This window comes from Manis pentadactyla, chromosome 12 (assembly GCF_030020395.1).
Source record: "Manis pentadactyla isolate mManPen7 chromosome 12, mManPen7.hap1, whole genome shotgun sequence".
Lineage (NCBI taxonomy): Eukaryota > Metazoa > Chordata > Mammalia > Pholidota > Manidae > Manis > Manis pentadactyla.
In genome coordinates, this window is record NC_080030.1 from 20697825 (window position 1) to 20711407 (window position 13583).

Sequence of the window (13583 nt, forward strand, 5' to 3'; positions counted from 1 at the left end):
GAGATTCAGAGGGACTGATCGTCTCACCTTAGACTCCGGACTCCAGCTCTGAGCTGGCATGAAGCGCACTGTTTCAGGCATACTAGTAGGTTGCTTCTGGAGTTTATAGCCCTTTAACTAGGACTGTCCCCTTCTTCCTTTGTGGCATCAGATTTTAGAAAGTGTCAATCTTTCCACAGCTTTGTGAAATTTGAAATTATTTTTTGCATTTGGGGAACTCAACTCTATTTGGTGCCTCTCATTTTATTTCCTTCCTCTTCCAATTAGCTATAATCTAGCATCTAACAGGCTATGCCAAGAAGTCTTCCTTTTTCTTAGTAATTGATATACTATAACCTGGAAATAATTTAAGACGTTGAACTATGTTCAGGTTTTCTGCTGATGCATGAATGTATTTAGTTTGAAGTATGCCTTGTTTTAATTTATTTGGGTTAGTTTTTTTTCCCTAGAGAATATAAAGCACAGCACTTTTTTGTTTTGTTTGTTTTATCTAGCAAACATACCCAAAATATGAATGAAAGAAAAACAGTTCACCTCAAGTTTCATGATGCAACCAATTAAACTGTTGTAACTTCTTTTTGTCTATTCATACATAATTTTACATGATAAAACAAAAAATTTAAAGTTATTAATGATAAATTACTCATAAGAATTAAGAGGCTGTTTCCTTTTTCTGCATTTGGATAAAAGTGCAAAGCATACTAGTTAATTAAGTCTATGCCCATTTTCCAATTAGCGGAGGAAAAAGGGTCTGGAAATTATTAGTTGGATATGTAACTCATGAGTAATACCTTAGGAATACGACAGAACAAAACTCAAAGTGTGATTAATTCCTCTAAGGAATGCTTTCTATGCAAAATGTTTGTGTTTAGGACTGTTTACATCACCATTTATCTTAATTTCCCATGATATTTACTGGTCGTAAGCTTCCTTTGGGTAAAGTTGTAAAGGTTCTCTCACTTGGCTTAGCCATAATGAAAGAGGAGCTGGAAAGAAGGGATGTATCAATATAAGGAAAAGGTACATATAAATGATTCTTTCTTTGTCTTTACCCGTCCGTCACTTGTGACAAATTACATTACCAACAGGTATTAGCATATTAAGAGAAGATGTCTAATTGGGGAGCTTGTATAGGAGAGATATGACCTAGCAGCTCTGATTGGAAGTAAAATAATAGAGTCGGCTTGAGGGTACGCTCTCCGCCTCGTTCCCAGTCTGGGAAGTAGCCCGGCACCGCCCAGGGCTCTATGAAGTACAGTTAACTGCTTAAGAAACAGACCATGTTTGTACAGCAGAATTGCAACCACTGAATATGTAACTCACATGATAAGGGTGTTTAGCAATTGTTTTGACTTTTTATTTACTTTCATATTATTTTCTTTTATATCATCTATGCTTTATCTTTTTCACATTAATATAAAAAAATCCTTACATTTAACCTTGAAAATTAAATGTGTCAAAGTTTCTTGCTAGGTCTGTTAGGATGCCTTTGACTAACATCAGACATACAAAAGGAAAAACAAGGTTTGCAATGATTTATTTGTATGGACCACATTTTGTGTGTGTGCATGCCTTATTCCTTCACCTAGTTTGTAAGTTCCTTGCGAGCAATGAGTCTGATTTCTCCTTCTTATCTCTAAGTGCCCAATGCTATGCAAACTCTAAATGCTAAGTGAATGTCCACTTAATTACTAAAGCGGAAAAGCTTAGCGGTGGGCTGAAGTTGGAAACAAATGTTTTAGTGCTTAAGAAATTTTTGCACCATTACCATTGTGTGTTAATTAGTGAAAAAAAAAGACAGAAAGAACAGTTAGAAGTTATATATTTAGTTAGCTGTTTTCTATATGTAGCTATTTGACAAAAATTTCTGTCATATGTAAAAAAAGAGGAATTTTTATGTTATGTCTCCTCAAAGAAAGAAATTGGCAAGTCATTAGCTTGGGTCATTATTTGAATCCAGTAGTTCATTAGTTCATCAGTTTGGGATCTTACGTTATAATGTGGTGTCATCTGGAACCTAGTACTATTTAAAGGCAGCATAAACACTAATAGCCATAGTAAATCATTTGTACATACTTTTTCAGTTACTTCGTATTTTAAAAACTTACCTGGTAACAATTCAGAATTTGCTTACTTATTAAACTTGGTTATTTGGACATTTCAACTTTCAAAATGTAGGAGATTCTAACTTTTCTTGGATTTTAAATTTGTTTTCCTCCAACTAAGGAGCTGAGGGTATGATTTAATGAGAAAGCCCATTGAGTAGATTCTGGGCAGTTGTAATTAATACCCATCACTATAATTTTTGTTAAAAGTAGTTAACTTTTCTCTATTCCCACAGGTATCCCAGGTAGATACCATATGTGAGTGTTTGCTGGAGCACGAGGAGCAAGTCTTGAAGGACATGTCATTGGAGTCAGTTGAATGGGCTGAAGTGGTGATTAATGTGAACAGTATTCTCAAGGTACAAAAATACAAAGATATGGTGACTCCCAGAGGGTGGGTACAAGAGAAAGTGGTTTCCATATTCCTACTTTGTATCACTAATAATTATAAAGGTTTAGACATTTGTTAATTCCAAAAGGCAGAAAAATACCAGTTATTTTATCAATCAGTTAAACATTTTGCATTTTTGCCTTGTGCGTGTTGAAAGTTTCTATAACGGTGAGTTCGGTTTGGTAGAATAAACCTTTTATTTGGAGAAGGACATACATATATGTTTATATATATATAAATCATTGCAAATGTATTAATGTTAAAGTAACTATGTAAATCTCTTTTTTAATTACTCAAAAGCTCATTACTTATATTATTGATTAGAATGTTCCATTTAATTTTAGCTAATTGACTATATAGTAATGATTTCCCTACTTTGGTTACTATAATTTTGTCATTTTCCAAAATTGAAGTTATATGCTAGAGTAAAACAAATTGCAAATGCAGAAAGAACCAGAAAGTAGTCCTCCAGGCCTGTGCTGAATAGTTTTTTGTACTAACAGATGGTGTTTCAAATTACCTTTGGAAATACCGGGATTCATCACTTCTCACATGTGATAACACGTTTCATTTTTTTCAGGACATGCTGCAAGCTGCTAGTCATTATCGACAAAATAGAAACTCCTTGTATAGAAGAGAAGGACCACTAGGAAAAGAACCTGAGTATGTTCCATGGACAGGTGAGACTGAAGCACTGATCCCAAATAGACTGATTTAATAGCAGTTTTTCAAAATGTGTTTCTAATGATCCATTGTTTTTGTGGACTGTATTATTCCCCTAGTGTGCTGTCTCCAAGATGAGGAATTCTTGTGAAAAATCATTCTATCCCCTGGGGATAATTTATAGATCTCTTTGTAATTTATTTCACTGGTACTTGTTATTCATCTCCTAGGTTTTAGTACAAGTAGAAGCATTTACTTCTACTTTATTTGCAATACTGGTCCTGGAGGTATTGACTATATTTTATGTTGGTGTAATACCAGAAAGTAAGTGGAGTAGCATTTAAGGAGTTCAGGAGAAGGAAGGGTCCTGTGTACCTGGCTTTGCTGCGGAAGCCTTCTCTCCCTGTGGAGAACACAGGGTGTGAACAGGGCAGAGAGAGGTACCACCTGAGCTCTTATGTGACATTTTTTTCCCCAGCAGCAGTGAAGTGATGCTATTTCTAGGCAGTTGGTTTTTCCCCAGCCACTACTCACTGTATTATTCTGTGTGACTTTACAGCAACGGGTGGTCCTGCTGGCCTCCGAACAGTCGTGCTGCATCAGCATGGAATTGTTCTGAGAGTGGTCTATCCTCAGGCGGACAGCAGCCTCCGGAACACTCTGACAGAGCAGCTGGTGGCGCTGATTGATTGCTTCCTGGACGGTTATGTTTCGCAGCTTAAGTCTCTGGACAAGTCTTGTGATAAAGAAAGATACAACAATCTGGAAATGGAATACCTACAGAAAAGATCAGATATCTTATCTCCGCTTCGTAAGTGCATGATATTGTAGTGAGGGCTATGGGTCTTTGTATGTGCAGAACCAGTGAAGTAGTCACATCATTTAATGTAGCATTTTCAGTGTAATATTATTATTCCAACTATAACCAAGAACATAAAGCACAGCAAGTCTGGCTAGCTTTCTGTGTTCATTTCTTCAACTTTGTTTTCATAACTTACCAGGCGTAAGTACCATAGATGATGTTGAAGTTGATTTAAAAATGAATAAATCCACATGGGGAAGCTGCCCTCAAAGAGCTTATTTTCTCAGACATTGACATGAGTAATTAGACTTCAGAGTAGAACACGATGAAGGCTGTCAGAGGCGTACATAGAGGAGTGGGGCTGGTCAGCAAGGGACACTGCAGTTGGGATTACGAGAAGCAGCTTGTTTTGCTAGAACGTGAAGGAAGGGGGTAGTATCTTAGGTAGGCAGCGTTGAAGCAAGGGACTGAATTTGCATCTAATGTGTTTATTTGGATTATGAAACTACATGCCAGTAACTGGGAAGGTTTCCATTTCATTAATTATTTTTAGAATATAATATGAATAAAGGCAAAACTTCAAGTAATATTTTTTATTAGATATTAAGCTTTCACTAACAGGATTTGTTTTTTACGTTTGTTCTCATTTCCACAGTCACACTAGGCCAGTACTCATGGGCTGCTTCATTAGCAGAAAAATACTGTGACTTTGATATCTTGGTACAAATATGTGAGCAGACTGACAACCAGACCAGACTCCAGCGCTACATGACCCAGTTCCAGGACCATGTAAGGGACGCGGGATATGGGCAGGGGCCTGTAGCAAGGCTTTGCCATTTCAGATCTTCCTTGGGGCTTTTGGAAAATGGCATAATCTTTTAATATTTAACTTAGAGAGTAATTTGCACAGTATGGCTCTTTTTAAATTGGCAAACAATTCTTTAAATATTACTGAAATATTCTTTGGCCTTTGAAAATATGTTAAAACTTGTGTTTCTGTTCTTATATTTTTAGTTATAATTGAAGGAACTTAGATATGTGAATATTGGTAGAGTTTTAAAAATTTGCATAGAAGATCTTAGGAGCATAGGATACTACTTTGAGAGAGCTCAGATTTCCATACCCCTAAGATTCTTTTTTTCTTGTTCAATTATCATGCTTCCAATTTTTTTAAAATTCCCATTATGACACTAAGTGAATTTAAGTTGCCTCCTAAAGCCAATGTATTCAATCATTTGATCTTAATGTAAAAACTGATTTTTTTCTTGCTATAAAAGTGACTACATAAAATTCAGAAAACTCCTTTGAACAGAAAAAGAATATAAAAAAATCACTCATAATTGTACCACTCAGAAAAACCCTTTTTAACATTTGGTTCATACTCTTGTAGTCTTTTTACTCTATATTATTAAAGACAAATATGTTTTGTCAACTTCTTATTTTTCTTAATAGATGACAAACATTTGTCCATATTGTTAAATATTCCATAACAGTGTTTTTAATGATGTTATGGTATTTCATGGACTGGATATAACTTACCTGATCAGTGCCTGACTTTGGACATGACTTAGCCAGTATTTTATGATAGTGCTAAAGTAATACTTTTGGACCCATCATGATGTTTATTCTTTTTATGGATTCTAGTTCTCCATTGATATTTTCATCCATTTTTTGCATTGTTTTTTATATTTTCTTTAATATGTTTAGTAGTTATTTTAAAGTCCTATGTGCTAACTCCAACATCTGATCATTCTTAGGTCTGCTTCTGTTCCTCTTATTGGTCATGTTTTTCTGCTTATGTTTAAAATTGTTTCATTGTATTTTGGACATTGTATATAAAAGAACTGTAAAGATGGAAATCAATGCTATTTTTCCCTTGAAAGCAGGTAAGAGGCAGATCACTCAGTTCATCAGGAATAGAGGTGGGCAAGGGCTTGGTTGCCACTTCTGTTATATTCTTTTCATTTCTGGTTTCAAAAGTCTGTGGGACTGATGTGTTCATTGCAGAGTCCCCTTTTAGGGGAAATATCTCTTACATACTATGAGGACGTAGGACATTTTAGTCGTCTTTTCCAGCCCAGCCTCCCACACCATCCCAACATTCAGCAAATGTTCCATGGTGAGAACTGGCTGGGTGTTGGGGTCCTCTCTAGATTCTAATTTATCAGGCCAGCCCACGTGGCCCTCGGGCACAGGATTCTACCCCTGAGAATCTTTTATTCTGGAATGACAGAGTCTTGGCATTGTCCAGTAGAACTTTCTGTGATAATGCAGATCTTACTTGTAATTACCGTTTGAAATGGGAGATTCTAGCCACATTGGCCATCGAGTACTTGAAATGTGGCTTGTGTGACTGACAAACTGGATTTTAAATTTTAATTAAGTTTAAACAGCTACATGTGACCAATGGCTACCACATTGGGCAAGCACACATCTGGATTCTATATGATCTTGATCAAGATCCCCGTTCTAAGTCTGAATGTCCTCATTTGTCAAATGGGATTATTGAAGTAGGTAATTTTTAAGGACTCTACAATATAGGAAATCAGTGCTTAAAACAAGATTTCTGTTTGAGAGTCTAAAACCTTTGGAGGAAATTTAATGTTTTATGATCAAATTATGTTTTTAAACAATATTACTAAATATTATTGGATTCTTGACTCTATTTTTTGTAGAATTTTTCAGACTTTCTCTTCCGTTGGTATATGGAGAAAGGAAAGCGAGGTAAATTATTATCTCAGCCCGTTTCTCAGCATGGACAGTTGGCAGATTTTTTGCAAGCGCATGAACATCTCAGTTGGTTACATGAAATTAACAGCCAAGAATTAGAAAAGGTAAGAAGAATGGGTTATGTGGAGCAGATTTAGGCAATTTTTTATTTAGCTAGTTTTAATTAGTTTTTAGTAATTAAAATACTACTTACAAGTTATTTGAAATGTGTATCTTCTATTCTCATAATATGAATGAAGTTTTCTATTTATGATGATATTGCTATTCTGATGTCTCAGTTAAAAAAATGTATTCAATTGTGATTTGACTATTACAGTAAAATAAAGTGCAAAAATTTTATTGACATGTAAGTAGCAGTTGATCTTTTTTGTAATGAGTATTTTCTTAAAATAAAAATGTTCAAATTATGGGTAAAAGGAGTGCACAAATTTTAAAGTTTGTCCTTGGCTGGATGTTGAAGTGAATATATAATTGTCATAGACCAAATGTTTTATACATGATACATGTATTTTTGCCCAGTGTTTAGTGTGGGGGCTGGTGTTTTATTGTGTAATTACTGTCAATATAGGGTACTGGTCAGTTTTTAGATTTGCTGATATTGATGATCTTCCATTGACACAGCTTAAAACAAGTTTGGATTGTATTTAATCTTTATTTCCACTTGAATTAGTACCCAGTTTCTTACCACAGTTTTCACATTTTGTTTACTATAGGCGCATGCGACACTTTTGGGTTTGGCAAATACGGAAACTCGTTACTTTGCAAAGAAAAAAACCCTTCTTGGCTTGAGTAAATTGGCTGCATTAGCTTCAGACTTTTCAGAAGATGTACTGCAAGAAAAAATTGAAGGTAAAAGAAATAATCTGAACAAGAAGACATACAAATCAGCCCTGCCATCAATGAGCGCTGATAACGCATCCCTGCTACCATTTACCAGGACCCATTAGAAAGTGGGCCCCTGTCTCCTGTAAGAGGAAATCTTTTCTCTGAAGGCTTTTTTTTTTCTTTTTTCACTGAATGCTTTTCAGTATACTTGCAATTCTCTTTTTAGAGAAAAATAATCTATATTTTAAATTAGAATTCCTGAAGAATAAAGTCAAATGATTCGAACAGAGTACTCTCATGCCACCCTTAGCTACTCATATTCTGACAAGAACTGCAAAGAAATCTTGACCATCACTCAGTGGGTTTGTTGTATAGATAGAGATAATTTTGAAGTTCTTGGTTTCAGAATTCAAAATGTTCTGGTGTCTTAATTGTAAAACTACTTTGTGTATACTACAGATTGAGAAAATGATTGAATATGTTATTTTTGAAAACCAATGAGAAGGGAGATGTAAATATAGAAGAAATATGAGGAAGAACCATATATTTTTGCATTTGAATTGGAGATACCGACGGAATCACGATTGTTTCAAAAATGTATTTCTTTTTTTTTTATTATTCATTTTATTATCATTAATCTACAATTACATGGAGAACATTATAGTTACTAGACTCCCCCTTCACCAAGTCCCCCCACAAACCCCATTACAGTCACTGTCCATCAGCATAGTAAGATGTTGTAGAATCACTACTTCTCTTCTCTGTGTTGCACAGCCCTCCCCATACCCCCCACCCAACATTATACATGCTAATCATAATGCTCCCTTTCGTAAGGCTCCTTTTCTTTTTCCCTGCCCTTATCCCTCCCTTCCCACCCCTCCTACCCAGTCGCTTTCCCTTTGGTAACCGTTAGTCCATTCTTGGGTTCTGTGAGTCTGCTGCTGCTTTGTTCCTTCAGTTTTTGCTTTGTTCTTATTCTCCACATATGAGTGAAATCATTTGATACTTGTCTTTCTCTGCCTGGCTTATTTCACTGAGCATAATACCCTCTAGCTCCATCCATGTTGTTACAAATGGTAGGATTTGTTTTCTTCTTATGGCTGAATAATATTCCATTGTGTATATGTACCACATCTTCTTTATCCATTCATCTACTGATGGACACTTAGGTTGCTTCCATTTCTTGGCTATTGTAAATAGTGCTGCGATAAACATAGGGGTGCATGTGTCTCTTTCAAACTGGGCTGCTGCATTCTTAGGGTAAATTCCTAGAAGTGGAATTTCTGGGTCAAATGGTATTTCTATTTTGAGCTTTTTGAGGAACCTCCATAGTGCTTTCCACAATGGTTGAACTAATTTACATTCCCACCAGCAGTGTAGGAGGGTTCCCCTTTCTCCACAACCTCGCCAACATTTGTTGTTTGTCTTTTGGATGGTGGTGATCCTTAGTGGTGTGAGGTGATATCTCATTGTGGTTTTAATTTGCATTTCTCTGATGACAAGTGATGTGGAGCATCTTTTCATGTGTCTGTTGGCCATCTGAATTTCTTCTTTGGAGAACTGTCTATTCAGCTCCTCTGCCCATTTTTTAATTGGATTATTTGCTTTTTGTTTGTTGAGGTATACGTGAGCCCTTTATATATTTTGGATGTTAAGCCTTTATTGGATCTGTCATTTATGAATATCATCTCCCATACTGTAGGGTACCTTTCTGTTTTATTGATGGTGTCCTTTGCTGTACAGAAGCTTTTCAGCTTGATATAGTCCCACTTGTTCATTTTTGCTTTTGTTTCCTTTGCCCGGGGAGATATGTTCATGAAGAAGTCACTCATGTTTATGTCCAAGAGATTTTTGCCTATGTTTTCTTCTAAGAGTTTTATGGTTTCATGACTTACATTCAGGTCTTTGATCCATTTTGAATTTACTTTTGTGTATGGGGTTAGACAGTGATCCAGTTTCATTCTCTTACATATAGCTGTCCAGTTTTGCCAGCACCATCTGTTGAAGAGACTGTGATTTCCCCATTGTATGTCCATGGCTCCTTTATCATATATTAATTGACCATATATGTTTGGGTTAATATCTGGGGTCTCTATTCTACAAAAATTATTTCTTGGTGCTCTCCACTGAAAAGACCTAAAAATAACGACATGCTGTAGCAAGAGTATACTTTTGGACCTGTGTTTTGTTTTCTAGCTACCATTTCAAAATGGTAGGGAGGCTATTGAAGATAGAATCTTGGGGAGTGTTGTCTGGTCAGAAGCAGGGTTGATGCAGAGGTGTCACACGACACATGGCTCCCACCGGCCAGTTTGGGGATTGCTCGGACACTAAAGAGAAAGGCGGAAAGGGATTTTATTTCACAGTTTAAAAATGAAAAATCCGTAAACCCAGTGTTATCCAAAAGGGAGAGGGGTCAGTGAAATGCTGCTTTGTGAGAAAGAATGCCAAGTAATGTAGAAAAAAATGACTGACTTGGGAAGTCACCACTTTGCAACCGTAATGACTAACTGACCATCCAAGGATACTAAGTCACTGGGTTGCCGGGTGAGGGCAAGAGGCTATCCTCACGTGTTCAGGGTGTTGTCACCAACAGCAAGGCGAGCTCGCACTGCGCTCTCCCTGGAGCGATGTCATGCGGCAGGCAGCACGGGACACCTGTGTCATACTCTTGCCAAGAATGTTCACCCTGAACGTAATCAGAAAGGAACGTTTAGCTGTATCCCACTTGTGGGGCATTTTACAATGTAATCAGCCCAAACTCTTCAAGATTCAGCCTCATGAAAGACAGAAAAAGGCTGTTGTAGATGAAAGGGGCCTAACAGCCCTGATGGCCAAGTGCCGTGTGGGATTCTTGATCAGCCCCTCGATCGGCTCCTCAATAACCAAAACAACTGTGACACACGTTTTGGGGATAACGGGGGAAATTTTAGCATGCTTAATATTAGATGATATTGCTCTATTGATATTTAATTCTTTAGGCCTGGTAATGATATGGTGGTTAATTAAATGTCCTTGTTCTTAGGAGATACATGCTGAAGCGTTTGGAAGTGAAATGGTGTGATGTCTGGAACTTCCATATGGGTTAGGGGGAGAGGGCAGATAGGTAGGTTGGTAGGTAGGTAGAGCAAAGGCGGCAAAATGTCAGCAGCAGGTGACTCTAGATTCACAGTGCACTTGGTATTCAGGTTTGGAAATTTTCCAAGTGAGTATTGGAGGGTAGGGTCCCAGCTGGGTGGTCAGGGATGAAGTACGTTCGCACACAAAGGTTGGTTGGAAGGCTCGGTGGCTTCTCTAGGGACTGGGTGCAGTGGAAGTGATCTGGGCAGAACGGGACAGATCTGGTGTCAGATATCTCATCCAGGGGCTGGCTCCATGCCCTTGAGTGGTCGATCTACCCTCCTGGGCCTCAGTGTCCTCATTTATAAATGGGTGGGATCAGAGCCATTATGTGTTCCTTGAAAAAAAAAAGTCTTCTACATATTAAATACTCAATAAATCATAGGATTAGCATTTATAATTAAGATTATTTTTCACTGTTGGGGAGAACCTTTCAATCTTTAATTTTTAAGCATAAGTAGTGCCTGTTGTTCTGGAAAAATGTGTCTGTGTTCTGCAAGGCTGGCTGATGGTCTGAAATGGGAAGCCATATTTGAGCCTGGTCACCAGAGATAGATCATGTTAATCTAAGTATTTTGACACAAGGCTTTATTATTTACTGTTTCCCCCCAGGTAACTTTGGAACTCTGGTCAGTGTTTTGCATTTGATCACTTCTTATGATTAAGAAAGCATTTGCTTTCTTAACACAATGGGAATACTTTCAGGTCTCAGTAATTTCTTACAGACTATCATCACAGTGTATCTACTTATAGGGGATAAGTTTTTTAAAAAGAAGTTTCTTTCTGGATCTGTAAATAATTCTTTACAGAAAATTGTAAATTGTGGAAGAAGCACAGCAACAATGAAAAAGTGGTCAGTAGTCCAGCCCCACTGCCTCAGAGGTAACTGCTCCTGCTGGGCTGTGTATCCTCCCAGTCTGTTTTTCTAGGTGTGGGAATTGCACAAAAATGTTTTGTTTAATTTTTATGAAATTGGGATTATGTGGAAGGATGCCACAATTTGAACGAGCATATCTGTGCTTTGGTCGCTCCATTTCCCCGCGACTGCTGTGTCTGTGAGGCTACAGAGCAGGTCTCCACCCTTTTCCCTGCAACCCAGCACATTTTTGCGGGTAAAGCCAGGCCATGGGCTGCAGCCTGGATCATTGATGGCAAGTTAAAAGCGCCTGTCACCTCATCATACAGAGGTAACCAAAGCAGTTTTAGGCACGTAATCGTCCAGGTTTTGTTTTCCTGGAATATACTCATGGTGGCTTTTAAGTGGGTCATTTATCTTAGTGAATGAAATCATACGAGAAATTCTGGTGGGAAGAAGCACTTACTGAGTCACCATAAGGTGGGACTGGGAGACCCCGGACTTGGGGAGCTTATGCTTCGTGCATTAGCCTCTGCTCTGTGGCTTCTTCCAGAAGTAGCATACATTTTCTTAGCTCTTCTCTCTCCTCTTGTTCCAGGTAGATGTGATCATCCATGTGACTTGGATCAAATCGTGAATAAGTTTTAATATAATCAGGAACCGAGAATAAGTAGAATTAATAGCATTCTAAGGTCATTGAATAGTGATAGTAGAATTAATAGCATTCTAAGGTCATTGAATAGTGATGTGACTGCCTTTAGAGATGAAGTGATTCCTTTTAAATTCGAATTTGTTCGATGGAGCAAAAGTTTACTCCTATTCCTCTTCTCATTCTGAATTTTAGACATGGCTGAGCAGGAGCGCTTTCTGCTGCACCAGGAGACCCTCCCTGAACAGCTGCTCGCCGAGAAACAGCTGAGTCTCAGCGCGATGCCAGTACTGACTGCACCGCAACTCATTGGTGTACGTGCTTTTCAAATTCTGGCACCATTTCTTAGTGTCAGAACAACCTTGGGCCACGTAGTGTAGTTCCTAAGAGTAGTCATCTTTCCACTTCCTGTTTTCCTGATAGTGTCCCCCTAGAATAAGTTGTCAGAAGCTGCTTGAGCACAGGACACCAATTGGCAGAAATAGTTGATCAGCCTCTGCCTCCCCGTGGATCTCCACTTATTCATAAAAGTTTATCCAGGTGACCAGAAGAAATTGCTTGTATCTTGCTTTTCTAGTGTGGGACAGATAAGTATCATGAGATGCTTTTCAGGCTCCTCTGTAAGAAGAATGGTTTAAGGAGCTGGATTTACACAGCCCCTAAGTGTCATCCTCACCCTCTTCCTCTGCCGCATGACTCTTTCCTAGGGGCCCAGCTCCACTGTGGGCTGCAGCCTCTGACGGGTGACTGTGTCGTGTACAGCTGTAGCCGTAGCTCTGCTGCTCCCTCTTTGGGAAGCATTTCAAATTCCAGAGCGGTGTCACAGGCTCACCTTGGATTTGCTCTAATTATATGAAAAGGAAAGCAAACAAGTAAAAACTAGTATTTTCGCCACTATTAGCAACACATGTCCTATTTGAACTCACAGCAACCTCTCCTGTCACAACATTTTTAGTTTAAAATATAAGATAACCGTTGCTTGTAAAACTCATCATTATTTTATATATTAGTAAGAAGGGGAAAGTAGGGGCAGTTTTACTCTGATGATGCCACATTCCCATTTCAGAGATGTTAACAGTGGGAGAAACAAGGGTATTCAGAAACAGAGAAATGAAGTATTGTGTTTTGAGTGTTGTAGGACAGTGAAAGCAAGTAGATAGCTTTTTTCTAAAATGGTTTAAGTACTGTCTTTGCTGTTAAAGGATTATATACAGTATTTAAAAGTGAAATTTGTTGTATTATGAATAGTTAGAAAGAGAAGACAGGAAAAATTCAAATTTATATTTTAATAAGGCAAGTATTTTTCTGATCACAAAATTATAGGAGATTTGAAGAAGATAGAAATGTGTATATGCTCATCTATGATATAACCAATCAGTGATAACCATTGATAACATGTAGGTGTATATTTTCTTGTCTTTTAAGTAAACTGTAGACCAGCT

The 13583-nt window shown here is 37.7% G+C and overlaps 1 protein-coding gene across 2 annotated transcripts in view; it reads left to right on the forward strand.

Annotated features, from left to right (window-relative positions):
- The window catches only part of NUP133 (nucleoporin 133), a 58186-nt gene that overhangs the window by 37039 nt on the left and 7564 nt on the right, over positions 1-13583 (forward strand). For both annotated transcript variants that reach the window (XM_036904589.2, XM_036904598.2), the window contains exons 16-22: positions 2342-2464; positions 3077-3176; positions 3719-3970; positions 4617-4750; positions 6637-6795; positions 7405-7540; positions 12337-12455. In XM_036904589.2, the coding sequence (XP_036760484.2) occupies positions 2342-2464; positions 3077-3176; positions 3719-3970; positions 4617-4750; positions 6637-6795; positions 7405-7540; positions 12337-12455 (1023 nt within the window). The remainder of the gene's footprint in view (positions 1-2341; positions 2465-3076; positions 3177-3718; positions 3971-4616; positions 4751-6636; positions 6796-7404; positions 7541-12336; positions 12456-13583) is intronic.